The sequence below is a fragment of the Aulonocara stuartgranti genome (assembly GCF_965226115.1).
Source record: "Aulonocara stuartgranti genome assembly, chromosome: 3".
NCBI lineage: Eukaryota > Metazoa > Chordata > Actinopteri > Cichliformes > Cichlidae > Aulonocara > Aulonocara stuartgranti.
Window position 1 is genome coordinate 36,312,311 of NC_138941.1, and position 21,157 is coordinate 36,333,467.

General features: G+C 41.5%; 1 protein-coding gene across 5 annotated transcripts; it reads left to right on the plus strand.

Moving 5' to 3' along the window:
• The first annotated feature begins 3,901 nt into the window (after positions 1-3,901).
• On the plus strand, positions 3,902-21,032 carry hgfac (HGF activator). 5 transcript variants are annotated; one of them, XM_082528861.1, is made up of 15 exons: positions 3,903-4,444; positions 4,551-4,602; positions 4,938-5,031; positions 8,023-8,096; positions 8,205-8,348; positions 10,097-10,228; positions 12,271-12,381; positions 12,915-13,089; positions 13,823-13,920; positions 14,778-14,819; positions 14,979-15,243; positions 17,893-18,032; positions 18,344-18,484; positions 18,886-19,028; positions 20,691-21,032. In XM_082528861.1, exons 1-15 carry the CDS (start codon positions 4,382-4,384, stop codon positions 20,883-20,885), a joined length of 1,869 nt encoding a protein of 622 aa, XP_082384987.1. In that variant the 5' UTR covers positions 3,903-4,381; the 3' UTR covers positions 20,886-21,032. The 5 variants fall into 5 exon arrangements, with proteins under 5 accessions (XP_082384989.1, XP_082384987.1, XP_082384988.1 ...); XM_082528863.1 differs by lacking the exon at positions 10,097-10,228 and having other exon boundaries at positions 3,902-4,444; XM_082528862.1 differs by lacking the exon at positions 14,778-14,819 and having other exon boundaries at positions 3,904-4,444.
• The last annotated feature ends 125 nt before the right edge of the window (positions 21,033-21,157 follow it).

Below are 21,157 nucleotides of genomic sequence, written 5' to 3' on the forward strand. Positions count from 1 at the left end.
AACTGGTGAGGAGTATGACGAGTCTGACTTCCTGACCCAGCCTTGTGCTATTAAATCATGCAGGTAACTTTTCATCTCTTGGTAGAGCGGCCGTGGCACAGACAGGTATGTTCGTTTGACTGGTTCGTTGTCTTTGAGTGATATGGTCATTTTCAGTTTTTCAATACAGCCTATATCATTGTCTGTTTTAGAGAAAGACTGGCATTCCTCTCTGAGCATCTGTTTTGCTAATACTCTCTGCTCTTCACCCAGGTGGCTAAGATCTACAGGTGGGTCCCACTCTTCGCTAGCGCTACACTGGGCTTGTGTATTTGTCTGGTTAACAGTAGCTACAGATGTGGCTTTTTCAAACACCTGGGCAGGTAAAACAGCTGTAATAGTCTGAACCGAGCCAACTAATGTACGGCCTGGAATGACAATTTCATGGTCAGTTGGGTTAGAGACACCTAGTGTTATGACAGGTAAAGTACCCTTCTTAACTTTAACCAAAGTGTCAAAAAACTCAAGATTGTCTGGCCACTGGGGGTTTAAGTCTGGCTCAAATATCATGACCATATCTTGTTTAAATGGCCCTGCTGCTATACGACCCTCAACATGCATGTGGTTTTTTTTTTTAGGTACAGTAATACAGTCTTTCTTTGTCATCACTTTGTACTCGTCAACTGCATCTGCACTAACAGCCTGTATAAAAGCTTTCACCTTGTGTCTTTTGAGGCTGGGAAATGCTTTTCTCACTGTGCTGTACAGTTTAGCTTGGTCAGTCTTATTCACAATGTATTCAATTACATTGTAGCCTATAATAGGGCATGTGAGCTGAAAGCCTTTCATTACCAACATGGGGATGGTCAATTTCTCAGTTTGTTCAGTTCCGGAAACAAGTTGGAAGGTTGTCTCAACCCACCCAAGATATGGCATGTTGGTCCCATTTGCTGCGGTCAGGGTGAGTTCAGATGTGTCCATAATATCTGCTACATCTCTCAGCTCTGTGTGTGGCAGATAGTCCTTTTTCCACTTCTCATCGATGATTGATACCTGTGAGCCTGAGTCCCATAGAGCTTGAAGCCTGTGGCCGTCCAGGAAACACTCAACCAGACATTGCCTGCCCAACAGAGATGTGACTTTGTGAGGGGAATTTACATGAGCTGGCGACAGTGGTACCTGGACAGTCTCATTTTCTTTCTTAGTCTTTAAGCCAGTGCATTGTCTCTTATGTTGTCTCCAGTGTTGTTTCTGGCATGTTCTTGAACAATAAAGTGCGTTTTTACATGCTGAACACTGTCTCATGCCTGACTTTTCTTGTTTACAGTTGGAGCAATGTTGGGACTTGTGGATGATGGGCATGGTTAACACTCGTCCCTCGGTGGTAACCATTGCTGGTTTAAATGTTTCTCTTTATATGGTCTCATACCTCTGCTTCTACATCCAGCCTGAAAGTGTTCTCTACTCCCACAGAGGTAGCAGTGGGTGCAGCGCTCGTTGACTCCATTCTGCTGGCAGATGTGGCACCTCCTCTCACGGCGGGCTGGACTACCTGTGTAGTGCTGTACAGGATACTGAGGGGGTGGTGGCCTTTGACGGGGGCCCTGGAAGCTATAATACTGCTGGTCCCTATCATACTGCATAACTGGTGGTGGGGCATATGACTGAGGACCAGCCACCGGCTGCTGTAGAGTCTCTTTAATCTGAGCTATCTCTGCACTGAGACCTTTCAGGGAGGCTACACCTGTCTTAAGCTCCGCTAACTCAGTTAAAAGCTCGGGTGGTATCTTAGCTTTAACTTCTTTCACAGGGTTCTTAGCTGGTGACACATCATCTGACTGCACTGCACTCACACTTGTAGCAGTCTGTGATGCTAAACATCTCTTCTTGTTTTTCCTTTCTGCCTCATTGGCACAAGCCATATTTAACCTCTCTAACAGGAGTTCATCAGGTGTCTTAGAGTCTAACAGGAGTGGCTGCATATCTATCCTGACACTGTCACTCTGGAAGCCTGTGAGTATGGTGTGCAAACACATACGCTGAACTAAAGCTGGGTCGTATTTGAGTCCTGACTCAGATTCTTGGGAAGCAAATAAGACTTTCTGCTTTAGATCTAAAACTCTCATCAGGAAGCTTTGAGCAGTCTCTTTTGGGGTCTGTACCTCAGAGGCAAGTTGTTTATACAGTTCGGTGGCGCTCTTCTCCTGGAAATGGGAGCGCAGTATGCGGCGTAGAGTCGGAAGGGTGAGTTGAGCTTTTCCCTCCAAATAGCTGCGTAGTTGTAGACCTGGCAAGATAGCTCTGATGACAGCATCTACAATGTCAAGCTCTGAGTAACCTCTGCTCAGTCCATTTTCAATCTGGTGAGCAAGACTGGAAAATGTCAGTTTGTCTTTTTGACCTGGTTCGCCAATCTGGCCTGATATTTTGAAATCTTTCTGCCAGTAAGGGCTTGGTCGTTGGGGGGTACTTGACACAGATGAGTTAGGGACAAAGCGATTACCTTGGGAGTGAGAAATAATTGCTGTGTTAACTGCATTAGCTGTCTCTGTTACCAGTGAGGTTGCAGTATTTGGTTGCTCTCTGTGTCCTGAATCACCCTCTTCATTTGCATTTGGTTCAGTCTCAACAATTGTCTCTTTCATTATTTCAGCAATCTTATCATTAAGCAACAACAGTTCTGACATTCCTTCATCCTCAAGTACTGTTATACCTTCTCTCTCAATGTGTATTTGGATGTGTGTTAGCAGTGACAGTCGTGTTTTTCTGCTAACATCTATTTTCTCTGCAATGCCAAGGAACTCGCAGATTGACACTAGTTGGTCTTTGGACAGAGTGTGCATTTCACGCACAACCTCTTCTCGCAGCTCTTCCACCGAAGACATTGTGGCAGTAGGCTGGAAGAATTTTGCATGTACGGGTGACGCTGAGCTGAGTCGCTTTTGCAGCCCCTGATGATCTCTGGCTGGCCTCAGGAAACATGCGCTAAAACACAGCTACCAGTTCGCCTCGACAGCAACACTTTCCTCACTGCAGTCTGCCTGGGTTGTAGTGGGGGGGATTTAGCTGGCTTGGACTACGATGTGCAGATTGTGGACACCGGACATCTAAGCAGCTATCCCAGCGGTGCCTCCAAATGTTACACCCCTGAAAACAGGGGGAAAAGAATCACGAGAGTGATTATGACTTGCGTCTCTCATGCAGTAGTTTATTGCAGAGAAAATGAGCAGAAACGTTTCACATTCTGTACTGCTAAATGTCACATGGTGGAAGAAAAACACCAAACAATAAACCGAAACACCAAAGTGCTTATCATACATATACTTGAGCAGGTTTCCTGACAAAATGGCTGACAATCGTGGTGTTTTTAGCTCCTGCCGTTATCTTAATGGCCATTACACAGTACAAAACACAGCTCAAAACCGCCACGTATATGTGCACAAAACTGCAATGTAATGCTTTTAACGCTTACAAAACAATGAAGGATTACCTCTTAAATATCTTAACAGTGTACACATTGGAAATATATCAACTTTTAAACACTTTTACCTGAAAACAGGGGGAAAAGAATCACGAGAGTGATTATGACTTGCGTCTCTCATGCAGTAGTTTATTGCAGTGAGGAGAACGCGCGAAAGCCCCCTAGTGGAGAATAGAGACACTACTAATCGATCCCAGAAAAGGCTTACTAGCCGATCACTGATGTATAGATTGCAGTTCTCTTAAGTAACATGAAAGCCATTAATATAACATGAAAAATAATAAACTCTTAACCATTTTCTTACCATATTTACATTATTTTCGTCCTTATATCAACTGATATGAATTAGTATTAACTAAACAGTTTTATATGCAATAGTCATTCAACCTGTCACAGTAGCACGGAAGATTGGCATCGCGGATGTGCAACCGAAAACCTGCAGGTACCGTGTGATGCTGTCATATCTCGCGTCGATATGAAGCAAAATCTCTGTTAAGTACAGAAACGACGCACACCTACACCACAGGTGAAAGAAAAGCTAAAATTGGGCGACTTTAGGAGAAAGCAGTGTTAAACCTAAAAGGGGTAAGGATTGAGCGGTATTACCTCTCTGCCTGCCTCTGCCTCAAGAAACTTCTTGTTTCTTTCGTGAGTCGATAAGTCGTAATGATAAACCGTGGGCGAGCGCAGAGGGGGAGCTGGGGGAACACCAGCCGGGATACAGGATGCCTCAGCGTCAGACAAGCCTAATGACGCAACGGGTTTACTCAATACAGCTTCAACTTGTGAGGGACAGGATAATACTTGCAGGATTTCCCACGTTTCCTATGACCAAAAACGGGCTGAGGACTCTGACACTGACAGATATTACGTGACAGGCACACGGGAAATAAGCTTCTCGGGACACCAGGGAAACATCAGATGCAAACTTTCGCGATGGCACACGCCGTGATGCTTTTTCTCTCGTGCGTTTTCGCAGGAGTGGTAAGTTTTAGCCACACTTCTCTACTCAAGTGAGTCTGTGCTTATTGTTATTGCGTGTTTTTGAGAGCGTGAAAGGAGTGAAATAATGTCTCTCCCTTGATTTCAGCACACATTAGCACCTACATATGAAGCAGAGGCGGTGAGGGAGAGCCATACAGGCGAGTTTCTTTTTGTTATTGTTTGTTTGTTTTTACTCTGGTCTTAAAATCATTTTTCCTATATTATTATTATTATTATTATTATTATTATTATTATTATTATTATTATTTTACTTAGTTGGTGGTGCAGCACTCTTAAGTCCTGAGTGAGCTGATGTTTGCATAGGTGTTACCTGTAGGGGAGGGGGTGTAGCTTGCTTATGGATTTTTGTACATTCATTTGAAGTGAAAGGGGTCTTTGTGTGTGGAAACCAGCGAGAGAGTGGGTGGGTCGGGGTTTCCAAGACAGTTTCTGCTGCTAATGTTTTGTGTTTTCCCCTTTACGTCCTCTGCAGTTGTTACCACCACGGGCAAAGAATGTAAATTCCCTTTTCGTCAGGGTGGAAGGATTCATCATCACTGCATCACTGTCCTCTCCTCAAGACCATGGTGAGTCCTTATTAGCCAGCCTGTCTGTCTGGATCTACTGTTTTGGTTGCACAAACAGTCTGTAATGTGTGTGTAGTCAAGTCAAAACACACTTCTGACAGAAGTGTCAGTCCTCTGACACACACTGACAGATCTCTCTCTTCTCTCTCTCTCTCTCTCTCTCTCTCTCTCGCTCTTACACACACACACACACACACACGCACACACACGTTGTTTGATACGCATGATTTGAAACTTTTATTCCACAAAATGTAAAAAAATCATCTTTGGATAATTTACAGATTATTTGATTGCATGGTTTGTATTGAACTTATTTTCTTAATACATCTTTTATTTTTTTGCTGTCTTGATGATGCGTGTTTATCATTGCCTTTGTCACTTCCCACTTAGTGTTGTCACTGTATATTTTATTCTACCACAGCGACTTGAAAGCAGCTCCCGCTGCTTTTAAATGTGCTAATTAAATAAAAGCAACTAGCCTTGACTTGACAATACCCTTAGCACGGTCAAGGCACATGTAGCAGAATAGCATCGTGACTGATGGAGCGGAGTCAGGCTGTGTGTTTTGATTGCTTGATAGTTAAGAAACAATGAGCCATAATCTTCCCTTTTCAATCTCAAACTTACTGTATACACACAGGTCAGACAGTTAGCTACACATCCATGATGCAAATCTCTGTGGTGCTTAAATGATGCTCATTTAGTACTAAAGGACCCAAAGAAAATATCCGGTCACAACATTACACCGCCACCACCATCAGCCTGAATCATGGACTCGAGGCACAGATTCATGCATTCATGTTTTCTACACCAAATTCTGAGCCTACTCATTAGACCAGACAGCATTTATCTTCTGTTGGCAGGCGTTTGTAAATTGTAGCCCAAGTTCCCTGTTTTTAGCTGACAGGATCATGTGTTTTTTTTCTCTTGTTGTTTTCCATCTGCTTCAAGGTTTGACGTGTTATGCGTTCAAAGCAGTCTGGCCATTCTCCTCTGATCTCTGTTATCAACAACACATTTTCACACAGAGAACTGCCACTCAGTGGATATTTTCTGTTTTTCAGGCCATTCTTTGTAATCCCCAGAGATTGTTGTGCTGGGATATTCCCAGTAGATCAGCAGTTTCTGAAATACTCGAGCCAGCTGGTCTGGCATCAATACCATGCCACATTCAAAGTCACTTAAATCACCTTCTCCCGATGCTCGGTTTGAACATGTTTAAATGCATTGAGCTGCTACCATGTGAGGTGGGGCAAAATATCGATATTTTCATATATCGTATACCGTTTTCTTGTAGTACATTTATTGATGTACTGGTTTCAGATATCAATATATGTATTCATTATAGCAGACACTACTTCAGTCTTTGTGGTGGCAGTTATCAACTGAAGAGCTTAAAATGAGCTTAATGAGCTGACACTGAAGAAGAACAAACTCTTTACTTCTTTAAGTATAGTTCTTCTTGTTAAGTCACACAGATACGGTGTCATAGATGACTGTCTTACAGTGGATTACAGTATCACTGGAATATATATATACAGAATATGTCTGTGTAAAAAATAAAAGGCAATATATTTATATCAGACTTTTGAATTTTATAACTTTAAAAGAAAGCACTGGAAACAGTCAACCTTTGTGGGGCTGGAAGATACAAAGTGCAGCTTTCTTCTCAAGGGAGAAATGTCGAGTTAGTGTTCTTATTTCTAATTGGTTGATAGTTCCTGGCTTTTTGCATGCCCTTAAAAGAACAAACACACTGGTGTTTTCCATCACTGCTGTAATAGCAATGATTTGTACACTGATGCAGTGTGTTTGGGGTGTGTAGTCACACCTAATTACAGCTCGCGGGGATGAGGGATTTATGCGACAGTGCCATCTGATCACAAATTTTAATGAGGTAATGAGCGAAAAAGCTTTAATAAAATGCTTATTGCTCAATTGCTGCTGGGGCCTGTGATGATTTTTATCATAATACAGTGTTATCATTAATAACTGTGAAGATAAAATGCAGAGGTACTCTGTGAAACTGCAACTATAGCTGAAGTTTAGCCGTTTCACAGCGTTTATCCCGAGGGTGCATAAACAGCTGCCTCAGTAAAACCATCATGGTGTAATTTGTTTTTTTTTAATCGCTTCATATTGTGACACAGCAACAATCATCTTTTTATGATATTGGAAAAAAAACCCAAAACAACAGGAGACACGCTGGCAGGGTTTCAGTCTTCACTACTTGGAAATGATGCAGAAAGGGTGGATGCCAGTAAGGTGGAGCAACGTTTATGCAATTATACATGGGCCAATATTTTCTGGTCCACCTACATGTAAAGTTGCGGCGGTTTGACCCTGCTTGTTTTTGTGATGTGCTCATCAGCTCACCGTCAGAATGGGTTTGTCATTGAGTGTTGTAGTTACAGTGAGTGGAGAAGAGGTATGTTAATGTTACGCAGGTTAGATTAGTGGATGATTGACAGAGTTAGTTAGTGTGTGTTGGCAGAAGATGCAGCGTTCTGGAGCAGGGTGTCAGTACTTGTGGGTTTGATTAAGGGTTGGGTAAAATCCTCTGCACATGGTTTACGCAATTTTATGTCACAATATCTATATGCCCAACTCCAACAGTATAGCATGACTAACCGTCAGCGGGCACGCTAACTTACACGCTTAGTCAGGATATGCTTACTAAGGTTGTAATCAGGGTGTGATTTGTGAAAAAGACGTTTGATGATTTATTTATTATTTATTTATTTATTTTTACATGAAAAAAAAGAGTGGTCCTATATACTCCTTTATACAAATTCAGAACAAAAACATCCAACCATACTTAAAGAAATTACAGAAACTTGCTTAAGAGAGTTCAGGTTATGTTGAAGAATAAAGGTGATCATACCAAATATTAACTTTCAAGCTTGTTAGAATTGTGCAGACTCTGTTTTTGGCATATTTGCTGCATTTGCTGACTTGCAGGTGACTCTCTTCCTGTTTCCTTTGTCCCAGGTGCTCTCTTACACACAATTTTGATCGGGACAGGAAGTGGGGTTTCTGCGCACCAGAGAGAAGCCATCCAAATGGTTAGCTCACCAAACCAGCTGCAGATTGAATTTCCACTGCTGTTTAATTAGAAACTACAGTGTTGCGGTTGTTCTCCTGCTGATTATGTTTTGATGTTTTGATTTCAGTTTTTGTCCACACTTCACGCAGAATCACAGATCCGTGTCAGGCGAACCCGTGTCAGAATGGAGGCGTCTGCACAGCGATCCCACACAGACGCACATTCGAATGCTCCTGCCCTGAGAGCTTCTCTGGGAGAATATGTGAACAAAGTAGGCACCTTTATTAATATTCTATGAATTAAAGGTATAGTGCTTGTCATCCATTCATATTTGGTTTTGTCAGACTGTCTTTTTTTTTGTCTGTTCCCTGAACATATTCACATCAAAGTGCACATTAGGCAGCCCATTGTCATTCATCTGTTGTCCACAGATGTAAACCAAAATCAAAAGCATGCCAGCTAAAAACTCTGTAATCAAATTCATGCTTAGTGAAGGCAGTTGAGTGTGAAGAGTTAACTCCTTCTTCTCTGGGGACCAGTGAGCCACATAGAGAGGCTATATTTGTTAAAAATGCTCAACTGTTGACTTTTCAGAAAGGTTGCAGATTGTGGCTCATTATGCAAAGAGGCCACTCATCATACAATGACTAAATTGGTGTGGCATTTGACGTGCTTCATTTCTGCTACATCTGCTACATTCAATAACGTTGTAGTTTACTGGCTCACTGGTAAGTGCTGTTATTTACACTGATTTACAGCTTTGATTAGGAGGAAAATTGCTGTCAGTAATTGTTGGAGGTTTGAAAATTTCACTGGTGACAAGAATAAGGATACTTTTATCCACAGAGCCCAACGCTGTTCTTTGTGAGCTTACCTTTTCCCAGCTGTGAACAACTAAATTTGGAGATTTTTCATAGATAGAAAATTTACATTATAATCTGGACTCGCTGTGCTTGCACAAGGTTTTCTATGGGAGTCAAAGAACATGCTAGGTTATAAGGCTGCCTGTATGGTCCCAAAATACACTCGCAAAAGAGACTTTTGATCTTAATTTCCTGCATAAATAAAGGTTGATTAAAAAAAGGAAACAAACCGTGAAGACAAACAAAAGCATGACAGTCTAAGTTCACTCTTGATTATCACAGTAGTTAAGAGTCTGCGTGGCTTTCAACCCCACCTCATGTAACCCTGTTCTGCCGCTGCCAGTAGCACCACCCCATCTGTTAGTTCCAGAGATTTACACATTTACAATAAAAAAAGATTGTGGCCGATGCCAAAAAGCTGCCACTAGCAAAGCACCACAAAGTTGCCGTGCCCAAAGGTGGAATCACTGATGTCTGATGCAATAAATTCTCCAATGACTGGCAAGCTGTGATTATCAATTTTTGTAATTATTGGTTCCCAAACTTATCCGGGCAGGAGCTTCATATCCTGAAGGAGTTAAGGCAGAACTGGTTACAGACCAGCAGTGACACAGTGATTTCGCTCTTTTTTAGCAGCAAATGTAGTTTGTTTAATTGACTTTAAACTGGTTTAGCTGCATTCAGCTATAGCCTCACACGCCACTGACAGACGTGACCTGATGCTATTAAGATGACAACTGAGCAATCTCTATTTGCTGATATAGACACTGAGATGTGATTGAAAGATCTGAGTGGCAGTCTTATGTTCGCCACAGTCCTATAAATGCGGCATACGCTTCACAATAACGTGACGTGTATAACATTGAAATGACATGCCAGTTTCATTTAATCTGTGTTTTCCGTTAAAATGCTGCTGAAATTTCGCGTGCTTGCCTTCAGGCCAAAATAATGGCAAATTAGTTATGAGTTACCTGTAAACAGGTTTCACTTTTCAGCTGAAAGCAAAGCAGTGAAAGAAGATGGAAAAACACAGAAAAATGGATCCGTCGCAGCAGCTCAGCCATCGGAGATTTGCTCCGTACGCTCCATTGAGCTCTTCAATCTGCTCTCCCATTTCAGCCCCGACGCCTTTCATGTGTTGTGTCGGCTTTTTCAGAGAAGTGCTACGAAACCGTACACCTGCGCTATTATGACATCGGAGAGTCTTGGGGACGAATTCACCTCCGTAATGTGGAACAGTGCACATGTGTGGCAGGGGAAATCAAGTGTGAGAGAGTCCACTACACGAGTAAGACATGCTTTCTGCTTTTGTTGTTCTGCTCTGAATGTGTCCAGTTTTTTTTTTTCTTGGCCATTTTTGCTATTTTTGGGATGATGAGAGCAAAACTCAATAGGCTGCAATGACTTCAGCGCTATTTGCTTTGACAGCTGCTTGAATTGATGCTCAAATCGGCGAATGACAAACGAAATATTGCTACATGTTGGAATGTTTTGGGGTTTGTTTGTTTTTACATTAAATAAACATAAAGATAAAAACCTAGCAACCTTAGCAACTCATATAATTTTAAAAAAATAGTATACAACTTGATCTCAGGCCTCCAAAAAAGTATCAGATCTCCTCCTAGCCTGAAGAAATGTTTTTTTTTTCACTCTCATAAGAGGGGGTTTGAAAGACGTGCCCTACCCTTTCTTTGATCACAGCTCCATAGTTACAAGAGTAACTTTGCATTGAAGAAAAGGCAGATTATATGACTCACTGTGACTCAGGAATGGTGTTTTAGGACACACCCCATGGGTCCATAGGGTGCTTTCATCTCAATGTTCACGGGCGTTTAGCAGATTCCCCTGGCATAAAGGAGATACAATCAGAGAGGTATTTTCATGCTTCTTCAGCTGAAACTGCTTTTGTCATGATGATAGGGGCTCAGCTTACAGGAGTCGCAAAACTAAAAAAAAAAAAAGTTTTCTAGCTTGAACCTGACCCTTAATGTGCTTTACATTGTTTTTCTTCAAAGCACATCAGGACTGCTCACTTTCAGTAAAACCCAATAAACTCATGGCATCTCTGATCCCCAGCATATTTTCTGTATGTTATATTATTTCACAAGAGGCTGCTCAGACCCAGATATATTACATGTACATAAGAACACAGATGCATGGGTGAGAGCGAACCAAAGCCCAAAAAATGAGACCGGAAGATGTTAGTAAGTCCACCTGAGCGGAACTGTAGAGTCAGGTTAAAATACTCAGAGGTTTCTTTTGCAGTTTTCTTTTGGTAATCTAAAAATATTAAAAATTACATTTAAAACCTGCGTGGGAAAAACCATGATGGTGTAGCAATGCTAATTATTGTTGAATTATTGTCTGTTATAAATGTACTATTACAGTGATTTCCAATGATTGATGCCACAATACAGAAGTTTTAAATAGCGAGGTCAGTGTATGTCAGACTAATCCCTGTGAGCCAAAAGCTCAGGCTTCATACTGCTGTAAATGCTCAGTTTCACACAGTTTTTCTTTTCAGACGTGGTCATGCATGATTTAATACATATAGTACATACATAATACATATATATTATATACATATATAATTCATACCTCATACACAAAACAGCAGCAACCACCTAAGTGCTGTTTAAGCTTTCTCGTTATGAGGGGCAGCCAATCAGCATAAAGTTCCCTTAACGCCCCAGTTGCACACGTCTTCAAAGTAAAAGTTGTACAACTTACGTTCTCTGTTTTACTAACACTTCGCAACTAGCTGGTGAGTGTTTGCAGATGAGTCTGTGGCTACCACACAAATTACTTGTGACAACAGCAAATTGCTAGTGTCCAAAAAGAATCACAAGGAAGCTTTAATGCATCAACAGCAAGCAACAGGTCAGTCAGGCAATACACTTTTTACCTTAGCAACTGGTGGTTTCCTTGGTTTAGTTCAGACCGGTTGTTCCAAAGTGTAAAAATTGCAAATGTCTGGCCATTTGCTACAATTTTGTTGGCATCTATAGGAATTCTACTTCAGGACTCTACATTAACTGCTTACATTCAGAATTCAGAATCTCATAGATTTGAAACAGAAATTCCTCCAAAGACAGTAATGTAGGAATGGCAATTTTAATAGTTGCAATTTCCCAGCAAAATGACCTAGGTGCTCGGCAACCATTTTATTTTATAGAAATATAACCAGAATACAATACTTTTAAACTGTGCATAGCGACTATCATAATGGGTCCGTTAAACAAGCTAAATGTTAATAAAGTTTTGCTGAAAAACAAGCATTTTAAAGAGAATGGCATTAGGATGTGACAGTGTGTGTCTTGATGTGTCCAGTGTGCCGTACAAACCCATGTCAGAACGACGGAACGTGTCGACTGATCGTATCCACCGGAAAGGAAGTGTGTAACTGCAGGCATGGCTACAGTGGACCTCACTGTAGTCTCGGTAAGTCATACGCTGAGTGCTACGTTCCCGTTTTCCTCATTCAAATGGAAATGCAAAATTTGCTCTGAGCAGAAAGCACAGTTGACATGAAATGATGTTTGTATTGGGCTAAAAATAGCAGAGGGCAGAATTTCTAGTCACTGCAGTCTGCATAGAGCCAGAGTCTTTGTCATATGCGAGAGCAGATGTATGGAATCCTCATTGTGTCACGTATGCACAGACGCATGCTCGTGCATGTGTGGATGACAATAGTTTGATTAATGGTCACAGGTGAGGGCGTGCTGGTGAGCTTGTAGCCAGCTGTCATTGACGCGTTCAGAGAGAGGTTTTAAAACGTGTTCTAACTCATTCTGAAGAGAAAAGAGCTGTCATCGCACACACATATCTGCTGCATCGGGAGTTTGTGTGATCGCTTTCATATTGTTTACATACCTGTGTTTTACTGTGGTCACGGCTGGGATTATTTCCATGTCTCTCTCTCTCTCTCTCTCTCTCTTTCTCTCTCTCTCTCTCTCTGTGGCTTGTGTGAGCAGAGCCAGAGACAGAGTGCTATAGCAGCAGGGGCACAGGTTACAGAGGCCTGGTGGGCACCACCGTGTCCGGCGCCCAGTGTCTGCCGTGGAACTCAGACCTGCTGTTTGATGAGCTCCATGTGGGCACAGTGATTGCATCACCTGTTAAAGGCCTTGGGGAGCATGCCTACTGCAGGTGTGTGTGCTAAATCATCCTGCCTTAATAGCAGCTATGGTAGATTTTCTAGTAGTTGTTTCTCCAACAGTTAATCAAAATGAGATATTAAAGCCTTTGTCGCTTGCTGTGCTGCAAACAGTCTTATCTGGGAGGCCACATTTCTATACAGTTTGCACATAATTTCTGTTTTAAAGCTGCAGTATCCAACTTTTTTTTTACCCTGAGCTAGCAAAAGCCGTATGCTCCTTATCTGTCAATTCCATGTGTCAACTCTTGTCATTCGTGTGACTTACGAGCACATAGCTACTGAGGGGGAAACCCTGAAACCATCATGCCAAAAGGCTTATCTCTGGCACATTCACCCTTCCTGCCTTCTTCCATCAGCTGATTTCTTACTATGACTTCTCATGAGCAGGAAGACATACTGACAGCAAATGGCACGTTTCCCAAATTTTCCCAGGCCAAAGCAAACAATGGGACTTAGACTTACACCCAGGCTCGGATAGATCATTAATTATTGGTAAGATTGCATATTGCAGCTTTAAAACTAAAACCTGAATCCTGGTTGTTAAAACGTGAAACGAATGTAGAAAGAAAGCGAATTATCTGCGTGTGAGTGTGTGGATTTGAATGGCAATGGAGCCCCTGTGAGACATTCAGCTAATGAAGCAATATATAAAGATAGGAAGCAGCGAGGCTACACGCACAGAAGCACGCACACACTCTGTCCGTTGTGTATCTCTGTGTGTAGGAACCCAGACGAGGACAAGAAGCCTTGGTGTTACACAATAAAAGACAACGCCATCTCCTGGGAGTACTGTGACGTCCCCTCCTGTGTAATGGCTGCGTGTGAGTAAGCAGGACGCAGGGAAGGAGTTTGTGTGCAGAATGTAATTATGTTGTAATTGAGGCGTTATATTGGAGTGTGGATATGCTTTAGCATAAGATTAAGGCATACATCTGTTAGCTTGACCAGACACCTGAGCTGTTCTGCCGTTTAAATCTATATATGTACATATTCTAATACCCCTCGTTTGTAATAATGTTCATATCCAACTCTTGGCTTAATTTTGTTTCCTCGTTAAGAGTATCAGATTTATTTAGCTGCCACTCTCTGAACATTCATTCCATCATTACAACATGCAATAAGTAATGATCTTACACAAAGGTCACGCAGTGCAGCAGCGTCTTCTCTCTCTCTCGGCCTCGTTCATATGACATTGACACTGACGCTCCGTATTCGAGAAACATTTCTCGAATGTGGAGGCTTATTAAATGCCTTCACATTTAATTAAAATCCAGTTTTAGATTTAAAAACAAAAAAAAAGTGCAGAGAAGGCAGCTAATCTGTGCCGCTGAGTCACGCTGCTCTCGAAAGTTAAATTCAGCCAAGCTGACTGGTTTAGTGAAAGAGCTTTTTTTTTTTTTAAAGGAAAAACATTGGCTAGGTTAGATATGGGGGAAATAATAAGACATTACTCACCCTGAATCAACACGTCACGTCAGGTGGAGCCAAATGTTGATGTGGTGAGTGGGGTTTGCAACAGCTGTCTATCTGTCTGTCATGATGCCAGGGGTATGCACCGAATTCATAATCCTCTTCCTGATCATCCTCAACACATGATTTGCAGCCAGAGGAAGCTTTGCCACACTGAACATCATCACCTTATAGAAATGACTATTTTTGTTTTTTGTGCTTCTTGCAGGGGGAAATCAACCAGCAGTAGATTCAAAATTATTCAGAAGAGGTATTTAGGAAGCTAGTTTAAAAAAAAAAGTCTAAATCTAAGCTAGTTGATTGATTTGTAGTTTCTTATCTGTTAGCGTCTTTTAGCTCTTTTTAGAAAGTGGCATTTTGCTGTGTCCAAGTTAAGCTGAAAATAATCCTCTGTTTGAACTTTTCTCAGCTTCTTCTCTGAGGTTTACTCCATTCAACGTCCTGCCCACCATTGAAAAACCCAAACCCTCCAAGCCGGCCAAAAAACCCTTATGCGGGAAAAAGCACAAGAAGAGGTTATCGACAGCCAGAGGGAGGATAATGGGTGGAACTTCGTCTCTGGAAGGTAGTCATCCATGGATGGCAGCCATTTACATCGGACAGTCAGACTTCTGCGGCGGCACTCTCATCTCCTCTTGCTGGGTCGTGTCTGCGGCCCACTGCTTCTTCAGCAAGTATGTATTGAATTCTACCGCTGCAGAGGATGTTACACACATTAGTGGAAAAAAGGCAACGCTATGAGTTTTTCCAGCCATTTTTTCCCCTCTACACAGTGTTATCTCTTAACCTTGGAAAGTGTGAGTCTTTTAAGAAATCGTATCCCCTTTTGAGTCAGTCTATGAAAGACTATAGGAAGCTTGACAAAAAAAGTCACATTTCTTGAATTTTAAACAGTAATATATTCTCTCTGTATTATATAACAAACGTGTCTGTCATGTTTCGGCCGTGTGGCAGGCAGGATGAGGACCCAAATTGCAAACTCACACACACGGGGGATAAACTCAAAATGCAGCTTTAATGCTGATAAGTGATAAACAATAACGATGATACAAAAAGCAATACAAAACTACACTAAACTGGGAAAAGCTAAAGTAACATATACTGGAAGACACGGGGAGAACCACACACGGCATGAGGGAGAACGCGACGCCGAACAGAGGAAGACGCAGACAGAAATACACAGAGGGTTAACGAGGAAAGTGGGAACACACGGGGAACACAGGTGACACAGATAACCATAACGAGACACTGACGGGAGACGGGCAGAGTCAAACAGGAAGTACAGAGGTTCAGACAGGAGGAGAGAGAGCACGGGGAAAAACACAGACATAACGGGCTGGGGAAACATGGAACAACCACAAAGGGAGACGAGGGCTCATAAATACAGAGAGGGCACACAGGGGGGAGAGAGAGCACGGGGAAAACTTAGACATAACGGGCAGGGGAAACATGGAATAACACATAAGGAGAGACGAAGGCTCACAGATACACAGAGGGGCACACAGGGGGTGAGAGTCACAAAGGGAACGCACATAAGGAACACCACAACAGGGCAACTCAGAAAACATGGTCTAAATAAGGAACGAAATACAAAAATACATGGAAACTAAGAATACTGGGCCAACACGGCCCAGGACCATGACAGTGTCTAAATATGCATGTTGTAATGTTTACATGCAAATGTTAGCACCTTCCTCTGATGTCAGTAAAACAGATGTCTGTTTACTGACATCCACAAGTTTAAATCTTTAGCTAAAGCAACTGAATGTTGCACTGGACCTACACAGCAGAGTGCATATAGGAAAATACAATATATGGTATCTGCAAGGCTTTCTTTTTAAGCCCCATGTCTACTGCTACAACTGTGTTTTAGTACAGTTGGGGCATGATTGGATTTCTTATTAGAAAGTATTAATTAAAATTCATAATATAAAATAGCATTATCAACATCGCAGGGGTTTAACTATCTTATAGATAGTTGGTGCTTTAGGAAGGAAAATTACAGAATTAAGTGGATTTTTTTTTACAGCACAAGTGACATTAAAATCATTAGATTTTAATTATTAGACTTTAAAGCAGTGTAATAAAAATTAGACTGATTTTTAGCCCAAGTGACGAAGTGGTAAGAATGCATGCCACATGGCTAAAAGATCGGTCAGCCAGTCTGACTCCCTTTGTGTGTCATTGTTCTCTTCCTGTCTATTGTTGCTACTATGGTTCCTACAGGTGTAACAATCATGATAAGAATGGTCTTTTTGCCATCTTGAGTGACCACATTTGGATGGTAGGACGCTGTGCTAAATTATCAGCTAATGATTGGTTGGTAAGCTTGGTTAGCATCCTGTAGCTATTTACCGCTCCTGGAAAAGTAATGGCTAAAGCCCCAGACAAACAGGGCTAGAGACCAGTCACTGAATCCTTAGCAACTGCCAGTCACCAGCATAAAATGTGAATTAATTAGTGAAAACCTCTTTGTTATTACTTTGGTCGTGTTTTCAACTTGTCTGCAAACACTTTCCAACTACTTTGCAAACAGCAGTAAGATTTTACAAAGTGCGATGCCAGAAACGGAGACTGTTTCTGGTTTGCGTTGCACTTTCTCCAAGTTTAAGTACCGCTTTGCTAGCAGTTAGCAATTATACAAAATGCTGTCTTTCATGCAAACTGCAAAGAATCTGCTTGCAGCCAACACGTTTTTTGATACAGCATCTTCTTTGCAACTGAGTTTAGCTAATGAGGGCTAGCAGTCTCCAGCAACCACTCACCAAGTGGTCGCAAAATGGACAGTTTTCCTGAGTGACATGCAGTTATATCACATCCAAAAGGGCAGGCAACTCTCAAGCAATGTAAGCATAATGCCAAGCAAGGGCTGGTTTAAGGCACGTCTGCATTTGCTTCACCTTTTAGACCTGGAAGCTATATTCTCTTTAATAATGCATAACTTTAACTTTTGGTATTGTTTTGTTTGCTAGCAGATTCATGCGTTCGTCCATAGTTTGCACTTAATACTCGAACAAATACTCATCGACTACTTTCCAAATGGCAGGAAAAACACCCGTTTAATTGCAGCATTTGGAAGTTCTGCATTGGCTTCCTTTTTCACCCCCCTTAAAGGCCAAATGTGATTGACTGTGCTGCTAAAAGCTCAAACAAATGTTCTGTGAAGGTATTTTGGGTTCTCTAATTTTCCCACCAGATTTCACGAAAAACAAGGTGAAGTACTCCAGTTACCTCAAGTTTATTTTGACTTGATGAGCTTTGTGAGTGTGGACTTTGGTATACTGGTATACTATAATGAATTAATTAAGAATGTCTTTCTTCAGCCCCCTGAAATCTCAAATCCGTGTGGTCCTGGGCCAGCATAGCTTTAATACCACCAGTCCCAACACGAGGACATTTGGAGTGGAGGACTACATCTTTCCAAGGCACTTCTCAGTGTTTAACCCAACACTGCATGACATTGGTAATTATTTAACGCATACACACACACGCGCACACATATGCCAGTGACTCACATAAACTGGAAGACCTCTTGTCCCTGTTCAGAAACACACAAACCCACTTAAGAACCCAGTCTGTATGCACAGCTGTGCTTCACTGAACAGCTGTGTCCCTCTGCACCCCCGCAATAAAAACACGCACAAACACAGATGCACACATATATGTATATTGACAGTTGGGTGTGGCATTTTCCCAAGGCGAAGTCAGCCACTCGCTTCATACCTTTGCTTCATTTCTTTTCCTGTTTCATAACATTTCATTTCTGTTTGGCAGTTCTAATCAAACTGAAGAAGCAGGACGGGCGATGTGTGAAGAAAACCCCGTTCATCAGGCCCATCTGTCTCCCAGACAAAAGCATGACGTTCCCCGATTACTACTGCTGCACCATTAGTGGCTGGGGACATACACAAGAGAGTGAGTAATGAGGAGGTCATGGCAGAGCTGTGTCATTTCCGTTTTGTCACAATGACAACTATTTACATTCGTGCATTGATCACAGGGAGCACATTTGTCGTGCACCTCCAGTGAATTATTTATTTGTTTACACGCTTAAACCGTGAGGGTGGGGCCAAAATTGTTTGCGCTGCTATGTGTCTTTGAGAAAAGTTTCAGATTTATTTTTAACGCACATAAAAGAAACATTTTGTCACTTTGGAAAATAATAATTTGCTTTCATCTTGAGGGCTAAATCTGTCACAGCCGGGAGACGATTAGCCTAGCTTAGCTTAGCATAAGGACCGGGAAAAAATATGGGGTGACAGCTCGGTGTTACTGGGCTTTTATCTAACACGACTCATTTGTGTTTTATTTGACAGAGGGAATGGGATACTCCACTCTGCAGGAGGCTGGAGTAAGACTGACTCCTCACGATAACTGCAAGAAGCCAGAAGTGTATGGCAACCATGTCACCAGTGACATGATTTGTGCAGGGATTAACGGCTGCGTTGATGCGTGCCAGGTAGGGAAGCATTTTGAGGACTGTCGTGTTTTGATGTAATTCTGCCAAGGAAATGCTGATGTCCTAAAACAGAGTCCCATGATAGAAACATCTTTTTTAATTTTAAATTAGCTCCTGGCTCAATGTTCTATTTGCAGTTAAGACACCAGATTCACCAGCACTATAGAGCTCAGCAGTGAGGTCCTGGAAATAAAACTCATAGTCCCGTTCTGATTATGAGCCATAATACTAGAACTATACATAGTAGAGCTGCTATGACATTGTGAAATGATGATATGTGTCACAAGAAACCATAGGTCTATATGATAACAACTTTGTTTTTGGGGAAACAAGTTTTATTTACTATGTCATGAAGAAAATGCTGAATTTAAACAGCGGTATCTCTCGTGGTTGGATATGAAGGTTACCATGGACATATCTAAAGGAAGGTTAGAAGGTTAGAAGTCGTTTGCTGTAAATTCGATGAATTGCAAAACATTATGGGTTTTAACTAATCATTTTTTTCTTTTTATTTCCCTTTAATTTTTTTATCTGTATCTTTTCCTTTATAGTCATGATTCACCTCATAGCTGGTTGGCTGGGTTAAAAGCTTAAAACTCTATATAAGGCTTTTCGGAAACATCAGTGGAGTAGGTCCATCCATCCATTCTCTTCCGCTTATCCTTATCAGGGTGGCAAATTCACTTGGGAAAGTGGGCGATTGAGCGCAATAGTGACAATATTATCTCTTATTATCAAGTTATTTATAAAGAATATCAATAGGACTTTAACTTCAGGAACTTTTTTGCGATTTAATCTCTTTTCTGTCATTACATTTTTTTTTTTTCATTTCAGATTCTGCTTCACTTATTTTACTCTCAGCCAGAACCAAAAAGCTGAGCATACTTTTTACATTTTTTTATTTTATGGTATATTTTTGTTAGTTTTTTTCTTTAATTATTTAACAGTATTTAAATTAAGAGTTAGATTGTATTAATAGTTCTAACTCACAGTGTTAATGCTCCTGCTCTCAACTACACTCTTACACGCTGCATCAAACAAACTTTGATGCACAGTCATGTGATCCCGCTGCAGGTCATTGCATTTATATGAAGCTGCTGGATGTTGGAGATATGAACTACTTTGCTTCATGAAGATCACATTTTAACCAAAAATCTATTTTACAATGACAGATTTTAGAGTTTAAAAAAAATCAACGTTACCTTTTCAACATCTCATTTAATGCGTGACTACACAAACTTAAATACACGTGAATTTAAGAAAGAAGAAAACAAATGTCTTTATTTCACTGTGGCTGGGACGGTACAGTACTTAACCCGCCGCCTTGGCTCTGTTGGGGATGACATCAGAGGCCAGGCTCGAGGTTTCACAGTAATGGAACAGCACTTAAGATGGCAGGAGGGATTCCCCTGAGTGAAATGTTGGGGGAAGGCAACGAGGGTCTCAGTGATATTCAGAGATGTCTGTGGTGTGACACTACCCCCTCATCCTGCTGTGTAAAATATTTGAACTCCTTCCTGTTAAATGAAATGAGACAACTGACTGTTTAGCTCATAGGTAGAGAGCAATTTTGAGCAATATATTCATTTTTAAGTGTGTGACTCAGCCGTTTGTGTGCCTTCACTGTGATCATCCACTACATCCACTTGTGCGTTTCCTCAGGGCGACTCCGGGGGCCCGCTGGCTTGTGGGAGGAATGACGTCAGCTTCTTATACGGGATCGTCAGCTGGGGGGAGGGCTGCGGCCGCTCCAATAAACCCGGAGTTTACACAAAAGTAGTGAATTACATAGACTGGATCGATTCAGTGATCAAACGCAAACCCAAGCCTTCACCAAACGACATTACCTGGAAATAACCTTTCCTGCATGAGATGTTTAGAGATATTATATATGAACTTTTTTACAATTTTTTTTATTATTGTAAAGCTTCTGGAAGTTTACAGGTTATTTGTTTAACTGTGAAATATTTTGAGACTGAATAAACCTTCAATGACTTTCAGTGACATCAAACTTTGAGTGTCTTTGTTAAAGAGCTGTGATATGTTGTGAATGTAATTAAAACAAGCCAGTCTCAAGGTTACCATGATGTTTTTCTCCAAGTGGACTTTTCTCTGTTATCATGAGGCTG